Source organism: Onychostruthus taczanowskii, unplaced genomic scaffold (assembly GCF_017590055.1).
Source record: "Onychostruthus taczanowskii isolate IOZ18803 unplaced genomic scaffold, ASM1759005v1 scaffold138, whole genome shotgun sequence".
Taxonomy (NCBI): Eukaryota; Metazoa; Chordata; class Aves; order Passeriformes; family Passeridae; genus Onychostruthus; species Onychostruthus taczanowskii.
In genome coordinates, this window is record NW_024498551.1 from 872,477 (window position 1) to 892,899 (window position 20,423).

The following is a 20,423-nucleotide window of genomic DNA, read 5'->3' on the forward strand; positions in this document are numbered from 1 at the left end:
GGGGGGGAGGGACACACACACAGTCTGGTGCCACGGCTGCACCCCAAGCCTCCTCCTGGGACCCCCCAAATCCACAAAGCATGGGAAGCCAGAGCCAGCAGCACCCACCTGGGATGGGTCAAGTGGGAGGGCTGAAACAGGAATGGGGGTGCAGGGATGGGGTGTGGGTCTGGGGGTGTAGAGATGGGGTCTGGGGGTGCAGGGATGGGGTCTGGGGGTACAGGGATGGGGTGTGGGTGTGGGGGTGCAGAGATGGGATGTAGGGATAGGATGTGGGTGTGGGGGTGCAGAGATGGGATGCAGGGATGGGATGCAGGGATGGGGTCTGGATCTGGAGGTGTTGAGATGGGGGTGCAGGGACTTGTTGCCAAAAGCTGAGAGCTCAGCCGAGATGAAGGACCCCCCATGCAGTTATGGGGGCACAGGAACGGGTCAGGAGAGGATGTAACACACGTGGGGGCAGAGGGGTGTCCCTGCCCCTCCTGGGGGTGGGGGTCGGTGGTGTGTGGGGCAAGGGGAGGTAGCGCCCACTCGTGTGCCGTGCGGGGGGGTCTCGGGGTCCGCAGCCCCGTGTCCGTCCGTCAGGGTCTGTCGGTGCGGGGGGGCCGCGGACGGCCGAGATGCAGCCGTAGCCATGGCGACGTGAGCCGGATGCGGGGCCGGGGGATGCTGCTCCCGCCCGCCCGCCGCAGGTCGGTACCGCCGCACCGCCACCGGGGCCGGGGGCGGCCGGGGCGCCCCAGGGGGTCTGGGGAGGCTCCGCGGGGGACGGGAGGTCGAGCGGGAAGGGGGAAGTCGCCATAGTGGGGTTGGGCTTGGGGGACCCCCAGCGCTGATGCTGCCAGAAGCAACAAAGAGGCTGAGGTGTCGGCCCTGGGGAGACCCCCGGTGCCCCCCGGTGCCCCCCGCACCCCCTGCCTTCACATTCCTCCAAACCCCTCCCTTTCTCCTACCTCCTGTGCACCCCTCCACACCTCCTGCACCCCTCAGCTCCCTCCTGCGCATCGTCCTCTCTCTTACCTGCACCCCCCAGCTCTCCCCACCCTTTGTGTCAAACAACCCCATCCACACAATCATCTCCCATCTCCTCTTGCCTACACCCCCCAAATTCCCCCCCTTCATCCTCCCATGCCCTTAGTGCACCCCTTCCTCCCTTGCCTTCCATCTCCCACCCACGCCCCCTGCTCTGGATCCTGCTCTGGACCTCAGGCCTTCCCCAGGCCGAGCTGCCCCAGCCCCTCGTGGTGTTTGGGAGTGTTCCTGCACCCCCCACACCATGGGGATGCTCCTGGGACGTGACATGGGCAGGGCATTGGAGCCCAGCTGCAGGGAAGGAACAAACTCTTCTCTGCTGTGAGAAACTGAGGCACGGGGAACGTCTGAGCAGCTGGCAGATCAGTGCTACCAGCTCTGCCCTGTGTCCCTCACAGCCCACCTTGCTGAGCACCAGGGCTGGGCCTGGCTCCATCCTGTGGCAGGTGCTGTGCTCTGTGCAGGGAGAGTGTTCGCTGACAGCACAATGTTCCTGGCTTAGAGGGATCCTCCAGGAGGAGATCCAAGCAGGAGCAAGACCCATGAAGCCACAGCTGTGGTCAGCCTGAAAGCACCAGGGGAAACGGAGCCACCCCAGTGTTGAGAGACCCTTGGTCCCACTCCCGTGTGCCAAATCCTATACAGGGACCCTGTAAATTACACCCCCCCCCCACCATGTCCCCAGACCACCGTGACCAGGGGACCCAAAACAGAGAAGAGACGAGGCTGAGAAGGGATTGCAGTTTCCCACGCTGCCGGAGCAGCCTCGAGGCTGCTGTCACCTCACCTCCTGTGTCAGCCCTGGCTCACGCTGGGGAACACGGGCGGTTTTCCTCAGCCCCACCACAGCCCCAGTCAAGCCTCCAGCCTCGCCGAGGCTGGAGCCTCCTCTGCTCCCTTTTCCATCCCCCCTCAGCCTCGGTGGCTGTGGCCCAGGGCAGAACAATGCGGCCGGTCCAAGGCTCCGTGCGGCCCCGTCCCCCAGGCAGCCCTCTGCCAAGTGGGAAATCCGGGGCAGAGTAACCTACTTTCTGTGCTCACAAGGAGCTTCTGTCCCAGCCAAGCAAGGTGGTGAGCACAGCGCTGCCCTCCCGGGGCTCCATGTCCCGCTGGGCTGCCATGGGCATGGGAGAGGCAGGTAAGGAGGCCCCAGCAGGGTGGGATGCTCCTCAGCTGTGTCCACAGGGATATTGGGGTACCTCAGGTGTGGCTCTGATTTCGAGCAGCTCCAGGGCTTTGGCTTTGGGGGGTTTCTTGCCTACAACCATCCCAGAGCAGCCTGGGGTTAAGGATGGAATCTCCAGGGAAATGGGTTCCTGGAATAGCTGCAGGAGTTTTGTGGGGGTGAAGCTCAGCTCCGTGGGGCTGTTTGTGGGGGTGCCCCCTGGGGCTGTTTGTGGGGAGCACTGCTCCCCCCTGGGGGCTGGTTTTCTGGGTGATGCCTGTCCCCGTGGGGCTGGTTTTGGGGATGATGCTCAGGCCTCCTGTTGGCCCGCACAATCCACAGGACAAATCCCATTGCGTCCCTCACCCCAAAGATTTCCCCAGCAAGCAAAGCCGTCCATCTGGGCACACCTTTGTCCCCCAAGTCACCTCCTGGAGCAGCAGAGCTCCCCGGTTCCCATCCCGGCTGCCTCCACCAGGCTTCGCTGCTGTCGTGCGGGGGTGCGAGGCAGGGGAGGCGGGCGCAGGCGCCCACTGCCCCAACCTGCCGGGGCTCGTCCTCTTCCAGCAGGACTTTCAGGTTCCCGCAGTCCCGGCGGAGCCACGCAGGGCTGGGCTGGGCTGGGCCGGGCTGCAGCGAGCCCAGCACGGGCCGGGAGCTCGGCAGCAGCCGGCTCCGGGGCATGGGCCCACGGCAGACCCGTGGCCGCAGCCCCCGGGGCTCGGGCACCTGCCCGGTGCCCCCGCGCCAGGGCTGGAGGTGAGCGGCTCTGTCCTCGCCCGCCAGAGAGGTAATGTCACCCGCTGGGGACACGGTGGCCATCGGCAGAGGGGTCCTGGGCACCATCGGGTTCTGCAGACCTGGCTCTTTGCCCGGTGCTTCTGGCATCAGCTGCAGAAAGAGCTGCAAAAGGGGGTTCCCGTGTGTGTTCCCCCCCATTTTGTGGACGCTCTGATAACTGATGGAGCCAGGCAGAGGAATCCCTGATGGGGATAGGGGCTCTGAGGCTCTGGGGGCAAAGGCAGGAGCCTCTGGACACCTTTGTGCAGGGGTCCCATGCAGGAGCCCCAGAGGGTGAGGGGACATCTCTGTGCCAGAGATTTTGATGCAGGAGCCCAGAGGGTGAGGGGACATCTCTGTGCCAGAGAGTTTAGTGCAGGAGCCCCAGAGAGTGAGGGGACATCTCTGTCTGTGCCAGAGATTTTGATGCAGGAGCCCAGAGGGTGAGGGCACGTCTCTGTAGCAGAGATTTCAGTGCAGGAGCTCCGCAGGGCGAGGGGACCTCTCTGAGTGCCGGTGTGACAGGGGGAAGTTCGTGCCCAACCTGGGGGGGACACGTGGGGCTGGAGGCACCCCCCCCCCATCCCCCACCCCTCTGCCGGGTGCTGCTTCCCCCGTCTTGTTTCCGCCGGGTGAAGCGACACGCAGCCCAGCAGCGTGTGCCCTCACCCTCGCCCTCCCCGCAGGGATGGTGGTGGGACCCTCGTGGGGCGCGCCCCTGCCGCCCCCCACCATGCCCGCCGCCCTTCGCCTGCTCTGCGGGGTGGTGGTGCCGGCTGCCCTGCTCTGCGCGGAGCCCCTGCCCCGCGTCACCTTCCCCAGCGGTGAGTACGGCCCCGGGGAGAGCTGGGTCAGCTGGGGAGGGGGGTACGCTGCGTGGGACAGTGTCCATCCCCAGGGCTGAGCATCCAGCACCAGGAACCTTGGGGTACCCCCCATGGTAGCCCCCCCTGCTTCATCACTGACCCGCGGTGGGGTTGGGGACAGCGCCAGTGGCAGCCGGTGATGTGGTGGGGGGTGAGAGTAGATGAGGCTGCTTGGCACCCCAGCACCCAACGGGCCAGGTCCTACAACGGTTTTGTCACCCACCTGGCAGCCGGGTCTGCTCAGGGTCACCCTGGGGGGATGAAAAGCTGCCTCTGGAAGGGCCAGGGCATGGCATGTCCAGCTGGAAGGCAGGTGGCAAAGCAGGGGCTTGGGGGGCTGTGCTGTGGCAGTCGGGCTGCAGGAGGGTCTGTGCCCCAGGGCAGGGTCGTGCCTTTACAGCCCTGACTGCGCTGTCACTTCCCTTTCCCCGTGCAGCCATGCCCAAAATTGCAAAAATCCCCCAGTTTCGGTGCCTGCTGGGGATGAACGAGGATCTGCAGTCCCTGGCTGTGCCCAAGGGCATCCTAGGGGCTGGTGACCCCCCCAGTCTGGCACCTTGGGGGCTTGTAATCCCTCTAGGGTGGCACCCTGGGGCAGTGCATCCCCCAAACAGAGCACTACCCTTGGCCATGGCCCCAAAGCATCGCAGGCACAGCTTGGGGGGAAATGCACCCCATTTCTGGGGGTCTGCAGCTTGGGCATGTTCAGCTCTTGCAGTAGGAGCTGGAGGGGACAGTGGGAAGTGGGACCTGGAGGGTGAAGGGGTGATGGTGATGTGGGAGCTGAAGAGGAAGAACTGCACCCCATTTCCTGTGTGAGAGATAAACTGAGCTGCACTGGCAGCTGCTGCCACATCTGCACATGGGGATGGTGGGGGGGCGGGGGGGGTGTGTGACCCCTGGGCTCCCCTCACCCCCTCTGCTCCTGCCAGGGGACCCCCGGCGGACCCTCACCCACTTCAGCCAGGACAACGTCTCCCATTATGACATCTTCCTCCTGGGTGAGAGCGAGGAGGAGCTCTACGTGGGGGCACGCGACTGGGTGCTGGCCCTCGCTGTTGGCACCCCTGGCAGCATCCGTGCCAAGGCCTCGGTGAGCAGCACCACTTTTGGGGAGGTGGGAGAGGGAGGTGCCTCTGCTGTGTTGCAGTTTCCCCGTGGGGCTGGGCTCGACAGCCCAGGAACATCTTCATTCCCTTTGCAGATAATGTGGGGACCCACAGATGAGAAAACCTCTGAATGTGCTTTCAAGAAGAAGAGCCAAGAGGTGAGCTGGCCTTTGGGGGCTCAGGGCGTCCCACCAAGCTACCAGGGTGCTCAGCACCCAACTCTGCTCTTTCCCCCTCAGACTGAGTGCTTCAACTTCATCCGAGTCCTGGTGGCCCTGAACCAGACCCACCTCTACGCCTGTGGGACCTACGCCTTCAGCCCCGCCTGCACCTACATTGTGAGTGTCCCCCCAGGGCAGCACGCTGGGGGTCTCTGGGCAGGCCGTGGTGTTGCTGTGAGGACCCACAAAATACAGCCCCAGAAGTGAGCTGCATCATGGGGGTCCCCAGGATGGGGGTGCTGGGTGTCCCCGCCCCAAGGGACATCTTTGTGTCCCATCTGCTAAAGGAGCCCTTGGTGATTCTCACTCAGCTGCCAGCAACTCTTCCTCTGGCAGGGAAAACCCAGTTTTGGGTCCCCTCAGGTGACTCCAGGCTCTCTGTCCCTGCCTCGGTTTCCTCCATGCTGAGCACGTGGTGGGGACTGCCACTCCCCAAAATGAAAATGAGGGAAAGTGACAGGAGCCGGGTACCCCCAGCATCCTCTGTCATCAGGCCCTGTCATCATCCCTGCACCCACCTTGAAGACATGGGCCACCCTGTGTCTGCAAGGTATTCCACAATCATTCCCTACAGATTTGGGGTTGTTTTCAGTCCTTTGGCTGATTTTTCTCCCCTTTTCCACAGCACCTGGAGAACTTCACGCTGGTGGCCAGTGGCAGAGGACAGTCCTTCCTGGACGGGAAGGGCCAGTGCCCCTTCGATCCCCAGCACACTTACACGGCCCTGCTGGTGGGTGAGTATGGGGCCAGTGGCCTCTCAGGTGGGCTCCCGTGCCTGGGATGGAGTGGAGGGTGAGGGTGGGGGGTCCTCACCAGGGCTCAGCCCCCGCTGTGTCCCTGGGCAGACGGAGAGCTCTATGCTGGCACCATGAACAACTTCCAGGGCAACGAGCCCATCATCTCCCGCTCGCTGGGCACCCGCACCCTGCTCAAGACAGACGCCTTCCTCCGCTGGCTCTCGGGTGAGCAGAGGGAAGGGGCTGGGGAGCGTTCCTGGGGAGGTGCCTGCAGCCCCCCACGGCTCCAGCTTCTCACCCACCTGTGCCTGTAGCCGACGCCGCCTTCGTGGCCTCCTTCAGCATCCCTGGGGATGACAAGGTCTACTTCTTCTTTGAGGAGACAGCAGACGAGTTCGACTTCTTTGAGAGGCTCCTGGTGCCACGGGTGGCCCGTGTGTGTAAGGTGTGAGAGCAGGGAATGATGGTGGGCTGCTGTTGGGGTACAGCGATGGGGGATGATGATGATGATGTGACAGGAGACAATGGTACAGGGACAATGACAAGAGACCACAATGGGGATGATAGTTGTACTCTGATGGGCAATCATGGTGGGGACAGTGACAGGGGACAGAGGCGTCTTGTCGCCTTGGTAATGAGCACCTTCCTGCAGAGCGATGTAGGGGGGGACAAGGTGCTGCAGAAGAAGTGGACAACTTTCCTGAAGGCGCAGCTGGAGTGCTCCCAGGCTGGCCGCTTCCCCTTCAACGTCATCCACCACGCCTTTGCCCTGCCCCGCCACGACGGCGGCGCCGACTTCTACGCAGTGTTCACCTCGCAGTGGTGAGTGCCCAGGGGTGTGAGGGAGCCCAGGGGCCCGTGCCCTGCTGCTGCCCACTGGCTGTCCCTCCCTGCAGGCAGGCGGGCAGGGCGGGCAGCGCCGCCGTCTGTGCCTACAGACAGGAGGATCTGGAGGAGGTCTTCGAGGGCAAGTACAAGGAGCTGAACAAGGAGAGCTCTCGCTGGACCGTCTACAGTGGCCCCGACATGAGTCCCCGGCCTGGCAGTGTGAGTGCTGCCCACTCAGGGGCGCTGGACTTGCCAGGGGACAATGCTGGTCCCCAAGAGATGGGTTCTGTGTATCCCTGTGTGCCCACACTGCAGGCGGGATGAGAGAGGAGAAGGGTCCCTCTGCACCCCGCTGGTGCTGGCCAGGGCAGCGCGGTGGTGCAGCACATCCTCCCTTCCCCGTGTCTCCGCTTCCCACACCAGCACAGACCCCTCTCTCCCCCCACAGTGCTCCATGGGTGCCTCCTCGGACAAAGCCCTCTCCTTCATGAAGGACCATTTCCTGATGGACGGGAAGGTGTCACCCCTCCAGGAGCAGCCTCTCCTGGTGAAGTCGGATGTCACCTACACGCGCATCACAGTGCACGAGACTCGCAGCGTGCAGGGGACCCCCTATCGTGTCATGTTCCTGGCCACAGGTGGGGTGATATGGGGGGCACACAGGGTCACCCATCCCACCCTCCCCTTGGCTCCAAAGCCTCAGTGATGTCCCCCTGCCCCACAGCCCAGGGTTTCCTGCACAAGGCAGTGCAGCTGTCGGGGGGTGCCCACATCGTGGAGAGCATCCAGCTCTTTGCAGTGCCAGAGCCAGTGAGGAACCTGCTGCTGGCACCAGGGAAGGTAGGGCAGGTGTGACCACCCAGACACCAACAGCCATCCAACACCGGCACTGGGGGGAGGCTCAGCCCTGCACCTCTCCCTCCCCAGGGCATCCTCTATGTGGGCTACTCCAGAGGCGTCCTGCAGGTCCCGCTGGCCAACTGCAGCCTGCACCGGAGCTGCGCCGAGTGCGTGCTGGCACGGGACCCCTACTGCGCCTGGCACAGCCCGGAGGGCTCCTGCCGGCCCGCCCGCCTCGCCACCGAGAACACGTGAGCAGCAGGACGAGAACGGGAAGGGGTGTGGGGGTCACTGGGGTGCTGACCCCGCTCTCCCGGCCGCAGGAGTGCGTGGCTGCAGGACATTGAGAAGGGGAGCCCGGTCACCACGTGCCACCGAGGGAGGAGCGCAGCCATGCCCCGCTCCTGGGGGGCACCGGAGGACCCCGCTGTCCAGGGTTGAGTATGGGGCACGTGGGGTGGGACAGGGCCCATGGGGGGCACCAGAGGATCCTGCTGTCCAGGGTTGAGTATGGGGGCATGTGGGTTGGGATGGGATCCATGGGGGGCACCAGAGGGTCCTGCTGTCCAGGGTTGAGTATGGGGCACATGGGGTGGGACGGGGCCCATGGGGTGCACCACATCACCCCGTTGTCCACACCCACAGGGCTCAGCCCCCCGCTGAACGCCGTGGTCCAGCTGCCGTGCCCCCGCCGCTCTGCCCTGGCCACCTACAGCTGGCAGCAGCCCGACGGTGCCCGGGGGCACACGGTGCTGCAGCCTGACCACACGCTGGTGGTCATCATGCAGCAGGGAATGGCCGGCACCTACAAGTGCCAGGCCACAGAGAATGGCTACACCTGGACCGTGGCTCACTACCAGCTCGGGGACTCTGGGGGGGACGGGCTGGCGGAGCAGGGCTCGGCCCCCCGCTCGTACTGGCCGCAGTTTGTCACGGTGGCCGTGCTGCTGGCCGTGACGCTGGCCATGGCCGCCTGCCTGGCCCTCCTCGCCTGCCGCGACCAGCTCAGGGCTCGCAGCAAGGTGCGGGGCTGCGGCGCGCCCCACAGCCCCCCGTCCCGCCACCGGGAGAAGGTGCCCCTCAATGGGGGCACCGGAGAGCCCCCGGCACCCGGAGCTGCCACCGAGGAGGAGGAGGAGGATGAAGGCTCCCAGGCTTGCTGCCTCCAGCTCGATGGGGACATCGACGTGGACAACAACCGGCTCCACGTGCCAGCGGGGGACACGGCGTGACACTGCCAGTGGGTCAGGGAGACCCTGGGGAGGGGGGGTGTGGGGAGGGGTGTGACTGTGAAAGGGTTTTTGTTTTGTTTTATTTAATACACCTGGTTGAACCTAAGGCTCACATTCTGATGGAATGGGCTCTGGGAGCAGCGGGCATGGGATGGGGTAAAGCAGTGGGATGCGGGGAGAGTGGAGGGTGAAAGAAGGTCGTGGGGACAGGCAGAGGGTGTGGCACAGAGGAGAAATGTCACCGTGGGGCGAGGACAGGGGTGGGGATGGCTGGAAACGGTGGATGCTGACAGCAGGAAGAAAACCCATGTTCCATAAAAACCTCAACGTGGGGCAGGCTGTGCTCGCTGGGCTCCATCAGCCAGCCCCGTGGGCACCCGCCCTGCACTGCCACCCTCCCTGCACTGCCACCGTGCCACCCTCCCTGCACTGCCACCCCCCTGCACTGCCACCGTGCCACCCTCCCTGCACTGCCACCCCCCTGCACTGCCACCCCCCTGCACTGCCACTGTGCCACCTGCCCTGCACTGCCACCCGCCCTGCACTGCCACCGTGCCACCCTCCCTGCACTGCCACCCGCTCACACTGCCACCCCCCTGCACTGCCACCCCCTCTGCACTGCCACCCGCTCACACTGCCACCTCCCTGCACTGCCACCCCCCTGCACTGCCACCTCCCTGCACTGCCACCTCCCTGCAGTGCCACCCCCTGCAGTGCCACCCTCCCCGCGCTGCCAGCCGCCCCTCATGCTGCATGATCCCATCCTGGTTTCCCCCCCGGCACTGCCCCCTTCTCCCTGGCAGTGCCCCCAGCCCATCCCCAGAGTCTTTGATCTGCCTTTTTAAAGCCAAACCAGCCGTACCTTGTCCTGCTCTTGGGTTTTTTTATTAAAAAAGAAAACTCAAGGCCCCGCATTGCTGGGTCCGTGCAGCAGCCCCGAGGGCCTGGGGGGCAACGAGCCAGGCCTGGGCCGGGGGAACGCGTGTGCACATGTGTGGGCGTGCAGGGACACACATGTTGGGTGTGCAGGGACATGTGTGGGTGTGCAGGGACATGTGGGTGTGCAGGGACACACATGTTGGGTGTGCAGGGACACGTGTGGGTGTGCAGGGACACACATATTGGGTGTGCAGGGACACCCCTGGGTGTGCAGGGACACGTGTGGGTGTGCAGGGACACACATATTGGGTGTGCAGGGACATGTGGGCATGCAGGGACACACGTGGGTGAGCAGGGACACACATGCTGGGTGTGCAGGGACATGTGGGCATGCAGGGACACCCCTGGGTGTGCAGGGACACTTGTGGATGTGCAGGGACGCCCCTGGGTGTGCAGGGACACGCTCCTGTGCAGCCTGCATGTGCAGCGAGGGGCAGGGAGAGCAGAGAGTGAGGGACAGCTCTCTCACACCGGCACATCACTCCCTCCTGTGGGTGCCTCCGTGCTGTTTCCCCCTCCTGGCCGCGCCGCGCCCCGGCCCCTCCAGCAGGCGGGACCAGCCCACGGCGCTGAGGAGTACTGGCCCTTTAAGAGCCGAAATCCGGCGCGGTCCCTTTAAGGCGCGCCCCCCCCGCCGCCCTCTTTACTCCGGGCCGGAAGCGCCTAAGCACTTCCGGTGCGACCTCTGCCCGGTTCCAAGATGGCGGCGGCACTCGGGTGCTGACGCCGCCGGTGACTTCCGGCCGGGGAGCGGCCATGGGGCGGTGGGGCCGGCCCGGCCGGGGGCTCGCCGGGGCTCCGTCCCGCCGGCCTGAGGTGAGCGGCTGCCGGGGCCGGGCCTGCGGCGGGCCGGGGAGAGGCCTGGCCTGGGCCAGCAGCGGTGCAGCAGGGCCTGACGGGGGTGGCACGGCCCGGCCCCGCCCGGCGGCTGAGCGGGGTCCGGGCAGGTGTGGAGGCTGCGCGGCTGGACGGGAGGGCGGCGGTGGGGGAGAGGGGGCGGCTGGCGGGGGGTGCACGTAGAGCTGGGTGGGGGAGGGGGTTGGTGTGAGGCCCCTTGGCCTTGAAGGACCCCGGGAGAAGGGGCCGGAGGGTCTCGGGGCCCACGGGGAAGGGCCCGGAGCCCCCTCGGCGAGACCCCCGGGGCAGGCGGGACGGGGCTTGAACGGCCGCGGGGAAAGGAGTTGGAGGGTCTAGGGACCCTCCCCAGGGCAGAGACCGGAGCCCTCCCCGGGGTGGACGGGAAGCGGCCGGAGACCGCGGGGCTGCAGCGGTAACGCTGGCTTGGGGACAGTGGGGACACCCCGCCACCGGGGCCGCGGGGCTGGGGACGCGCCTGGCCCGGCAGTGACCTTGAGCGCATCCCGGAGCGAGCTGTGCCGCCGTTCTCTGCCCCGGAGCGCGGCCGAGCTGCTGTGGCCAGCGATCCGAGGTGGGGGTTTCACCCGGGGGGGAGCGGGGGGCTCCTGCCCGCGGGGGTGGTGCTGGGGAGGGCAGCGCTGCCATCAGAGCGCCGCTGCCACATCGCTTACAGCTGGCCCGGGGGCTGCGGGCTGTCACTGGGGCTGGGGTTAGAGCAGCACTGCCTCCCTGTAGGGCTTGGATCGCCCCCCACCGCGGGGTGAGTGTGAGGAGCGGATTTAGCTCGGTGAGCTGGATGGGGTGAGCTGGACTTGGTGCCTCAGCTCAGTGTGGTGAGCTGGATGTGGTGAGCTGGACGTGGTGCCTCAGCTCAGTGTGGTGAGCTGGACGTGGTGAGCTGGACGTGGTTCCTCAGCTCAGCTCAGTGAGCTGGACGTGGTAAGCTGGACATGGTGAGCTGGACGTGGTGCCCCAGCTCAGCTCAGTGAGTGGATGAGGTGAGCTGGACATGGTGAGCTGGACGTGGTGCCCCAGCTCAGCTGGGTGAGCTGGACGTGGTGCTGACAGCACCAAGGTCAAGGTTCCATCCCTGAACGGGCCGTTCACTGCAGAGCTGGCCCCTGCTGGGCTCTGTCCAGCTCGGCCTGCTCTGTGTTTCTGTGCTCTTGGAGGTGCCAGGCAGCCTCGGGCTGGCTGCAGATGGTTCCCAGGCCCTGCTGAGGCATTAGCATGCTGGGCAGGGCCCATCCCTGCCCGGGGCACACAAAGGCCCTGCCTGTGTTTGCCAGAGAATCATCTTTAGCTCCAGCTGCAGCAACGAGCGCTTTGGGGACCAGACTGACAGGGTGGCATTAAAGGACATGAATTGAGGGGGTTCATACCGAGTTCTGTGTGTAGGAGACTGAGGCTGTGCCCAGATGAGAGAGCAGGAGCAGGGATGCCCTGCTTGGCACCCCCTGCTTGGATTTCCAGGCAGAAGTTGAAGAAATGCTGGTTTGTGCATTTGTGCATGGTGGGAAGGAACCACTGAGGGGTGGCTTTGGCACGGAAGCTGCTCCAGAGTTTAAGGATGTGTGAGCTGTGGTGTGCTTGTACCTTGTTTTGGAGGGCAAGTCAGTTCTGAGGAGATGCAGCCACTACTTTTATATCAGTATCCCTAAAATTCCTTGAAAGATCATCAAAGAGTTGCTTAATGAGTGTGATGGGATCCCTGAGCTAGGCTGTGGTCTAAATTTCTGGAAGATTGAATGCTCTGAGCAAAACTCTTTATGTTGGCAGAATAAGAATTGCAGCCATGCTGGTCATCCCTGGAGCTGCCAGGATCCCTTCCTTCCTCCACACAGGAGGGACTTTGAGTGCCTCAGAGCCATGGGGTTAAAGTGACTTTGTCTAATTCAGATCCCAAATGAGAGGAGTTATTGGTGAGAGTCCAGAAAAGTACAGCTGTTTCCTTAAGAAGTTGTGGCTTAAATTCTAAACCCAAAGCATTAGAGCACATAAAACTACATAAAGATCAAGAATTTTTTAAAATTATTATTATTGTTGTTTTGTTTTCCATATTGCAGTAATGAGAATGTTTTTTGCAGGCAGCCCTTCCCTTTCCTTTGTGGGGAGCTCCATTTCATCCCTGGGTGGCAGAGGAATTTGGAGTATGGACTAAACCCTCAGGCTTCACCAGGGAATCATATTGGCTAGACTATTTTAATTTTTTTAATGAAATATTAAGCTAGTGGGACTCTTAACCAAGTCATGTTTTCATAGGCGCTATGCACAGATAATTCCTGTGCAGGAAGCTTTCTGTGTCAAATCATGTCAGTATTAGCAACCCAGTAAGGCTGTAACTAAAGCAATCCAGGCTGTGGTGTTTGTTGTGCCTTAACTGCCAGGGTGAAGTGTAGCTGTCTTTACCATGGTAAAAAGGTGGTTTTTTTGTGTTTTTAACTCCCCTGTCCACCTGCAGGAGCTGTGATAGCCTGTAATGCTGTTTGCTCCTGTTCAGCAAATATTTGGTTGGCCAGCGGGCAATGAAATGGTCACTTAATGGGACACCCACCCCTCATCTGCCTTAATTTCATAACTGCAATTTCTTCTCTGTGCCAGAGGTAAACAACTTCCAGTTCTTTTGTTACTGTTTCTAACAGAATGTCTCTGGCCCGTGTGAGTTCTTCATGAATTCTGAAGTGTTGAGACATTTCCCTAAGAATCCCAGGCTGGTTTGGGTTGGAAGGACCTTAAAGGCCATCTCATCCAACCCCTGCCGTGGGCAGGGACACCTTCCTCTATCCCAGGTTGCTTCAAGCCCTGTTCAGCCTGGCCTTGGACACTGCCAGGGATCCAGGGGCAGCCACAGCTGCTCTGTGCCAGGGCCTCCCCACCCTCCCAGGGAGCAGTTCCTTCCCAATATCCCATCTAGCCCTGATCTTGCTCCCTGGGAAGCCATTCCCCTGTCCTGTCACTCCATCCCTGGTCCCAAGTCCCTCTCCCTTGGAGCTCCTCCATGTTGTGCGTTGGTAATGTGAAGTGCCCCCAGATCAGTGTGTGGTGGTGACTGCCCATCCCTTTGAGATTCACTTGGTGAATCTGTTTTCAGATCAAGGTTTTGGCTCCCTTGTTCCTGTTCCTGTTTCTTGCTCTAGCTCTGCTCTCCAGCAGTTCAGCTCGTGCCTGGGCACACACTGCCACTGGAATACAAGTTATGATCCAGCTGCAGCTGAGCCTTTCCCAAAGTTCAGCCACCCAGACACCCCAGGTTTTTTTTTTAATTTGATGTGAAAGTAAATCCTTCCCAGCAGTGAACTGCTCCATGTTTTGGGTGATTCTCTGGGCTGTGCTTCTCATGCTGCCTGGCCCTGTGTGTAGGTTCCCTTAGCCCAAGCTTGGTTAATCGTGCAGCAAGTTAATTTACTAATTACGGCAGCTGACAGTACCAGGAGCCTGGTTGTGGAGAAGCAGTTGGTGCCTGCTAGGACATGGTGATGAGCTGCAGCAATTGGGGCTGGGGGAGGCTGAACCAGCCCCTCCCTCCTCATCCTCCCCATTCCTGGTGCTCTGAGCACAGCCAGCAGTGGAAGGGAGGTTATCAGACCTGGAGCAACAATGGAGTGTTGGAAGGGAGGGTGAACTTTGCTCATGTAGCTGACAAGCAGCTCGGCAGAGAGATCCTGGGCTGTAATTTAACACTTTCTTTCCAGGACCTTGGTCATCAGTGTGGAGACTCTTACATGGCTGTCTTGCCTTGTTTTCCCATTGTTGTTCTTCTTTTCACCTTCACATCACCCTCCAGCTTTAGGAAGATAAGAATGAAAGTGCCCAAAGAAATGGGTTTAATTCATGCAGGGAGTTTAGGAGCACAAAAGGACTTGTCACTTTCTTCTTTGTACAGATCCTGGAACTGAAAAGTGATGTCCTGACACCTGGGAGCATGACAGACCTGGAATGACTGGGGAGAAGCTGCTTTCGTTGGCCATCCCTGATCTTGCGTGCCCATTAGAAGGTGTGTGTGCTGCTGGAGTGGTGCTCATCTGCTTCTGAAAGCACAGGAGCTTTGCATTTCCACAGAGCAGTCTGGGCTGTGGTGAGAGCTGCTGCTGGAGCTCAGACAACAGCCACAGTGACATCAGAAGGTGTCACCACCAGGCACATGGTAGGGCCCTGCCTCTGGAGGTTACAATCCCTCTGCCTGATGCTGTGCAAGGGCTTGCTGTGTGCTCGAGGAGAGCCAGCCGGGGTTGAGGTGATGTGGGCGGTTGTAGCGAGTGGGACTTTGTCCTCTACCCAAGGGGTCTCTCATTTCAGGTGCCAGCACTTGCAGTCTGCTTGGTCAAGCCCGGAAGGCTGGGCCTGGATCTGCTCTGGACCTTTGAAGGAGATCTGGACCTCTCCTTCCTGACCCCAAGGAGCCATGGAAGACAAACGCAACATCCCCATCATTGAGTGGGAGCACCTGGACAAAAGGAAATTCTACGTGTTTGGGATTTGCATGACCATGATGATCCGCGTGAGCGTTTACCCCTTCACGCTCATCCGCACGCGCCTGCAGGTTCAGAAGGGCAAGAGCCTGTACAACGGGACCTTCGACGCCTTCGTGAAAATCCTGCGGACAGAAGGGACCGCTGGGCTCTACCGCGGCTTCCTGGTGAACACCTTCACCCTGATCTCAGGACAGTGCTACGTCACGACCTACGAGCTCACTCGCAAGTACGTGTCGCGCTACAACAACAACAACGCTGTCAAGTCCCTGGTGGCCGGTGGCTCGGCCTCCCTGGTGGCCCAGAGCATCACGGTGCCCATCGATGTCATCTCCCAGCACCTCATGATGCAGAGGAAGGGGGAAAGCATGGGCAGGTTCAAGGTGCAGAACCAAGATGGCAAGCGTGTGCTGGTCTTTGGCCAAACCAAGGACATCATTGTACAGATTTTCAAGGCCGACGGTTTTAGAGGCTTCTACCGGGGTTATGTGGCCTCGCTGCTCACTTATATTCCCAACAGTGCGGTCTGGTGGCCCTTCTACCACTTCTATGCTGGTAAGTGAAAGGAGGCTTCAAATGTGTCCTATCCCAGCAGAGCCAGGAGCCCCTCGGATGGACTCCTGACACTGTGGATTCAGAGTGATTTGCTTTCTCTCTGGGGGTGGGAGCAGAATCTGTCCTGAGCTGAGGAGCTGCATCTGGTTGTGTGGGCATTCTGTACGTGTTGGGTGGAAGCTTTAACAGAGCAGCAGTGTTTCAATGCAGAACAAGGGGTCCAAGTGCTCCAGGACTTCAAACTGGATGGCTCCAGGCAAGTGGGGCTTTATGCATCTGCTTTAACTTTCTTTTCCACTAATCCCAAATAGTGCCTTCTCCACAGGAGTGAGGAAGGCAGAGTTTTGGAGCCACCATGTAAGTATAGTTCATCTTTCAGTTCATTTGAACTCAGGAATCTCATAGATGGCAAAGGGACTTTTAGAGCCACAAATCTCATGGCAAAACCAAACAACAGGCAGAGACAAGGGCCAAATCTTCCCTGGATTTCTCTCAGGTGTTGCTTCAGTTTTGGCAACTTTAAAATTGGCACTGAGTCTTGCGATGGAAAACTGCACTCAGTAGAAAGTTCTTTCTCCCTAGCTCAGTTCTTGTACTCCTTGGGATGTTTCCAAAGGCTAAAGGTATTGGCCAGCTAAGGTTTATTTCCACCTCTGATGATCCTTTAGATTTCTGCCATGCAGCTTTGCCCATGGTTTTTAGGAGTCTGGTTACCTAATTTCTTCCAAAAGGTGGTGGTGGTAATGAGCAGTTTGGGTTTTGCTGTACTGGGCCTAAAGTACATCTTGGAGGTCACCTGTTCTTCAAAATCCAGATGTCTCAAAGGGTCCTGTGTGCTTTCCTCTGGTAGCTAGAGGAAGCATTTGTTCTGCATGCAGGCTGCATTTAAATGGCAGTGGCAGCTTGACATGTTGGATTGTACTTTGTGGGAGTGCTCCCATCAGTCTCCATGTCAGCAGTTTATAGCACCAAAACCCAGTGTACTGACTGTAAGATTTTCATGCCAAAAGGGCTCAGAGGAGGGCATGTGAGAAAAGGCAGTTGATATGGAGAGACCAGAGCTCTCAGCTTCCAGGTGTTTGCTCTTTCCCTGTCTTCTCAGTGGAAATTGAGATGCTGGGAAACATAAGCCCCAGCTGTCAATGAATCTGCTCTGGCTGCATTTCCCAGTCCTCTGTCCCTGGAGCAGCAGCCAGGGTCACTGAACCCTCCCCGGGTTCAAAGGACACTGCTGGCCCTGATTCCAGTCAGTGTTCAAGGTCTCAAACAGAGCTGTTTCCGTCCCTCCTGCCAGCCAGACTTCCTCATAGTCCAAAAAATGGGGCCTTTGAGCACTCTTCTGTCGAAATTCAGCCAATGAAAGTGTGGGAGATTCAAATCCTATTGGCCAGGCAGCAGGAGCAGAGGGAGGAGATCTGGGATGAGCACTACATGGTGCTTTTCTCCTGAGGGATCCCCAGTGGGATGCCAGGGAATCTCCTGGACAGTGTGCCCAGTGGTGACAGCTTTCTGTACAAATCTCTGCAAACACCTCCCAATGGAGCCTTGTCTTCAGGCTTCCTCCACTGTCTAAAGAGGATGGGTATTTTCATGCCCTGTTTTGGGGACGTGGAAGCTGATCCTGTCCAGTTTGCCCCACAGGTCTGGGAGCCAGAGTGGCAGCTGAGGGAGTCTGTGGGACAAAAGCATGGAGAGTGTCCTGGAGGCAGCACTGTGATGAGTCCTGCTCCCTGTGCTGTGCCAGCTTCCTGGTTGGTGTAGGAAGCACCACTTGGAGATTCTGTGGGAGGAGCTGGCAGGCTGTAAATCAGGGCTTCTGCCCACTGCAAATCAGCTGGAGTTAGGGGGTGCAGCTAAGGAAATGATCAGCAGCCTCTGAAGGTCTGAAACTTTCCTCTCTCTCCTGTTCCCAGAACAGCTTTCGAGTTTGACTCCTAAAGACTGTCCCCACCTCCTCCTGCAGGCAATATCAGGGCCCCTTGCAGCTGCCACAGCTTCCACTCTCACCAACCCCATGGATGTGGTGAGGGCTCGGGTCCAGGTAAGAGCTCAGCGTGCTTGGCACAGAGCAGGGTGGGGTTCAGCCTGGGCTCTCTCATCTCTGTGGTTTCAGGTGAGCTGCTTCCCTGCTCTCCCTGGGCCTTTCATCCTCAGTAGCAGCTGCTTAATTGGCCCTCAGCATTAGCAAGAGGAGCCCAGGCTCTTTGTTCTGTTGGCAGTGCCAGCCTGGCCTGCTCAGACAGGCTTTTCCTTCAGAAAGGGAGAGGTGCTGCTTCCTGCTGCCTCCTCCTAAGGAAAGCTGGAAGGAAGCTGCCTCCTTTGTGCTTTTTTTGCTCCCCTCCTCAGGGAGTTCTGGAGACCAGATCAAGGCTGTTGGACTGGCTGATCTGTTGTCTCCAGAGTGTTCAGTCGCAGCAGAGCCCCAGAGCAGCTCAGCATGGAGTCTGGCAGCTCAGTCAATATTTGTTCTGGCGTTGCAGGTGGAAGGCAAGAGCTCCATCATTCTCACCTTCAAACAGCTCATTGCAGAGGAAGGTCCCTGGGGGCTGACTAAAGGCCTCTCTGCCCGCATCATCTCGGCCACTCCTTCCACCATCGTCATCGTGGTGGGCTATGAAACGCTGAAGAAGCTGAGCCTGCGCCCAGAGCTGGTGGACTCAAGGCACTGGTAGAGGCAGCTGGGGGAGGAGAACCTTCCTGTGAACTCTCTGAGTTTGGACTGCTGCAGGGGAGAGCCTGGGATGCGACGCAGCTGCTGTGCCTTTGTCTCTGGCTGGTTTCACAGCACAAGGCAGATGCAAAAGCAACTGCACTTCACCTCTTTAGATCTGAGTGTCATGCAATGGTCTGCTGCTGGTTTCGCTTCAACTGTGACCTTTGGCAGTGCTCTTTGCCTGGAACAGTCCATTCCAGGTGTGTGAATGCATCCTGGCGAGTTATTAATTCCTTTTTTTTTAAATTAAAGACTTACTGGCTTAAGCAAAAAGCCAGTTTATTCTCTTTAAATTATTTTCATCTTTGCCAAACTTCCAAGGAGTCTCACGGCCTGCAGCAGGGCCCTCTGCTGGGATGTCTCTAGTGGCAGTTGTGCTGTGGGAAACTGGAAGCAGAAAATAGACAAGTGACTTTCTCCAATTACCTGCTTTTATTTCTAGAAGATGTGAGACAAGAGTAACCTGGATCCACTTCAGACCTGATTCCTGCGTTTTGAATAGATCTACATACTTGTTTTGTACATTCTTGGAAAATGTTCCCTGTCTCTCATCCTCCAAACAGCAAACTGGCTGATAGGAGCTGAGCTGGCTGTTTGGAATTAGCTGATTTGACACCAGGCAGTTTTGACACCTAACCTGTGTTTTTAATCTGTTGTAATTTAATTTTTTTATTTTAGGGAAGCTTATTCTGATTTCTGGGGAGCTGAATGGTTGTCCTGTGGCCTCGTTCAGTGTGTCAATCCTGCATGTTCAGAGTGGCTGTGGCCACTTCCCACCTTAGTTAGTTTAAGCCCAAAAATGCAGTTTGGAAGTGTTTGATCGTGGTGCTGCCAGCGGCTGGATGAGAACTGAAAGGGCTTTGAGCTACAATTAGATGGGACGTGGGGAAGGAGAAACCTTGTGCTGGCTTTTGATCCAGTTCAAACCTGACAGGCATGTTTATATTGAATAAGAAGTGATGGTTCACTTCACGAGTTTAAATTCTGCTCTTCCAGTTTGGGAAGGGCAGGGATAATGTTTTGCACAATTGCTGGATCAGAAGCCTGAGCTACGGTCTGTGTATTTTACCAGGTGAAAACTTCAGGGGATGAAACCAGAGGCTGCTTTTTGGGGAGGGGAGGGGAGGGAGGAAGGGGATTGTTTGACTGCACTCTGCTGCTCTTGGTGGTTGAGATTTGCCTTTCATGCTGCCAGCCCACACGTGGTGCTCGTCCTGGTTAGCCACATCCGGGGGGTTTGGGGTGCACCTGCACACAACAGAGTGCACCACCTCCATTCCCCTTCTGCCATAACCAGGAATTTGAAGTGTTGATCCTGCTGTCCTGTGGCTGTTGCTGGGCTCCACTTGGCTGTCTCTTCCTGAGGGGATTCACCAGGTGTGGCTCTGCCCTTGGTGCCAGTGTTGTCCCTGCCCAGCAGGCACTGGACATGCCACCACGCCTGCTGGAAATGGAGGGTGCTAAAGCTGCTGCTGAGGTGGGAGAGGTTTCTCTGCTAAGGGCAGGGCTTGATTCTAAGGTGCAGTTGGGGCTGCAGGTGAGTCATCAGAGCCTCTTCATCCCAGTTTTGTTTCTTGCAGTGCTCAGAAAGGCACTGGGTGCTGGAGCCACTGGTGGAGTTGTTGGAGCAGCACCTTCTGCACCTGCTCCTGTCACCTGTTTGTTGTTTAAAAGTTGACACCAGTCGGCTCTTGCTCGAATAATAGATTCTGCTCTGAAAAACAGAACAGCACCCCAAATCACAAGGCAGCAGGATGTCAACACTAATTTAGCAGGAACAATAACCATCAACCTCTGCCAGGTGCAGCAGGGCCAGTCCCAGTGTGCGGACAGAGGGGCGGCAGCACCGGTGTGGGGAGACACTGTCAAACTTAATGTTCCTCTCGTAACCAGCAACGTTCTTGACAACTAATAAACTCGAGAGACCTTCAGTTTGGTGCCTGCGTTTAAAAGCACTCGACTCTCCACGCCAGGGGAAGCTGCGGCTTTTTGTCGTGTCACAAAAAGGGTTTCACCCTTAGCCTTTGGACTAGGACTAGGGCTAGGAGAGGGACGTGATCTGCCTGAGAACCGCGTGGC

General features: G+C 59.4%; 2 protein-coding genes across 3 annotated transcripts; both read left to right on the plus strand.

The window, feature by feature from the left end:
* The first annotated feature begins 3,626 nt into the window (after positions 1 to 3,626).
* On the plus strand, positions 3,627 to 14,926 carry SEMA4A (semaphorin 4A). Of its 2 annotated transcripts, XR_005952115.1 has the most exons (16): positions 3,627 to 3,801; positions 4,776 to 4,936; positions 5,048 to 5,110; positions 5,192 to 5,290; positions 5,799 to 5,907; positions 6,019 to 6,135; positions 6,225 to 6,355; positions 6,563 to 6,732; positions 6,807 to 6,957; positions 7,187 to 7,376; positions 7,463 to 7,578; positions 7,666 to 7,829; positions 7,902 to 8,014; positions 8,224 to 8,818; positions 14,491 to 14,601; positions 14,904 to 14,926. XR_005952115.1 is itself a non-coding variant. In XM_041397209.1 (14 exons), exons 1-14 carry the CDS (start codon positions 3,666 to 3,668, stop codon positions 8,808 to 8,810), a joined length of 2,307 nt encoding a protein of 768 aa, XP_041253143.1. In that variant the 5' UTR covers positions 3,627 to 3,665; the 3' UTR covers positions 8,811 to 8,913. The 2 variants fall into 2 exon arrangements, 1 of the variants encoding a protein (XP_041253143.1); XM_041397209.1 differs by lacking the exons at positions 14,491 to 14,601; positions 14,904 to 14,926 and having other exon boundaries at positions 8,224 to 8,913.
* Positions 14,927 to 14,932: 6 nt separating this feature from the next.
* Positions 14,933 to 20,275, plus strand: SLC25A44 (solute carrier family 25 member 44). Its single transcript, XM_041397210.1, has 3 exons — positions 14,933 to 15,631; positions 17,545 to 17,672; positions 18,112 to 20,275. The coding sequence occupies exons 1-3, from the start codon at positions 15,010 to 15,012 to the stop codon at positions 18,301 to 18,303; spliced, it is 942 nt and encodes a 313-aa protein (XP_041253144.1). The 5' UTR covers positions 14,933 to 15,009; the 3' UTR covers positions 18,304 to 20,275.
* The last annotated feature ends 148 nt before the right edge of the window (positions 20,276 to 20,423 follow it).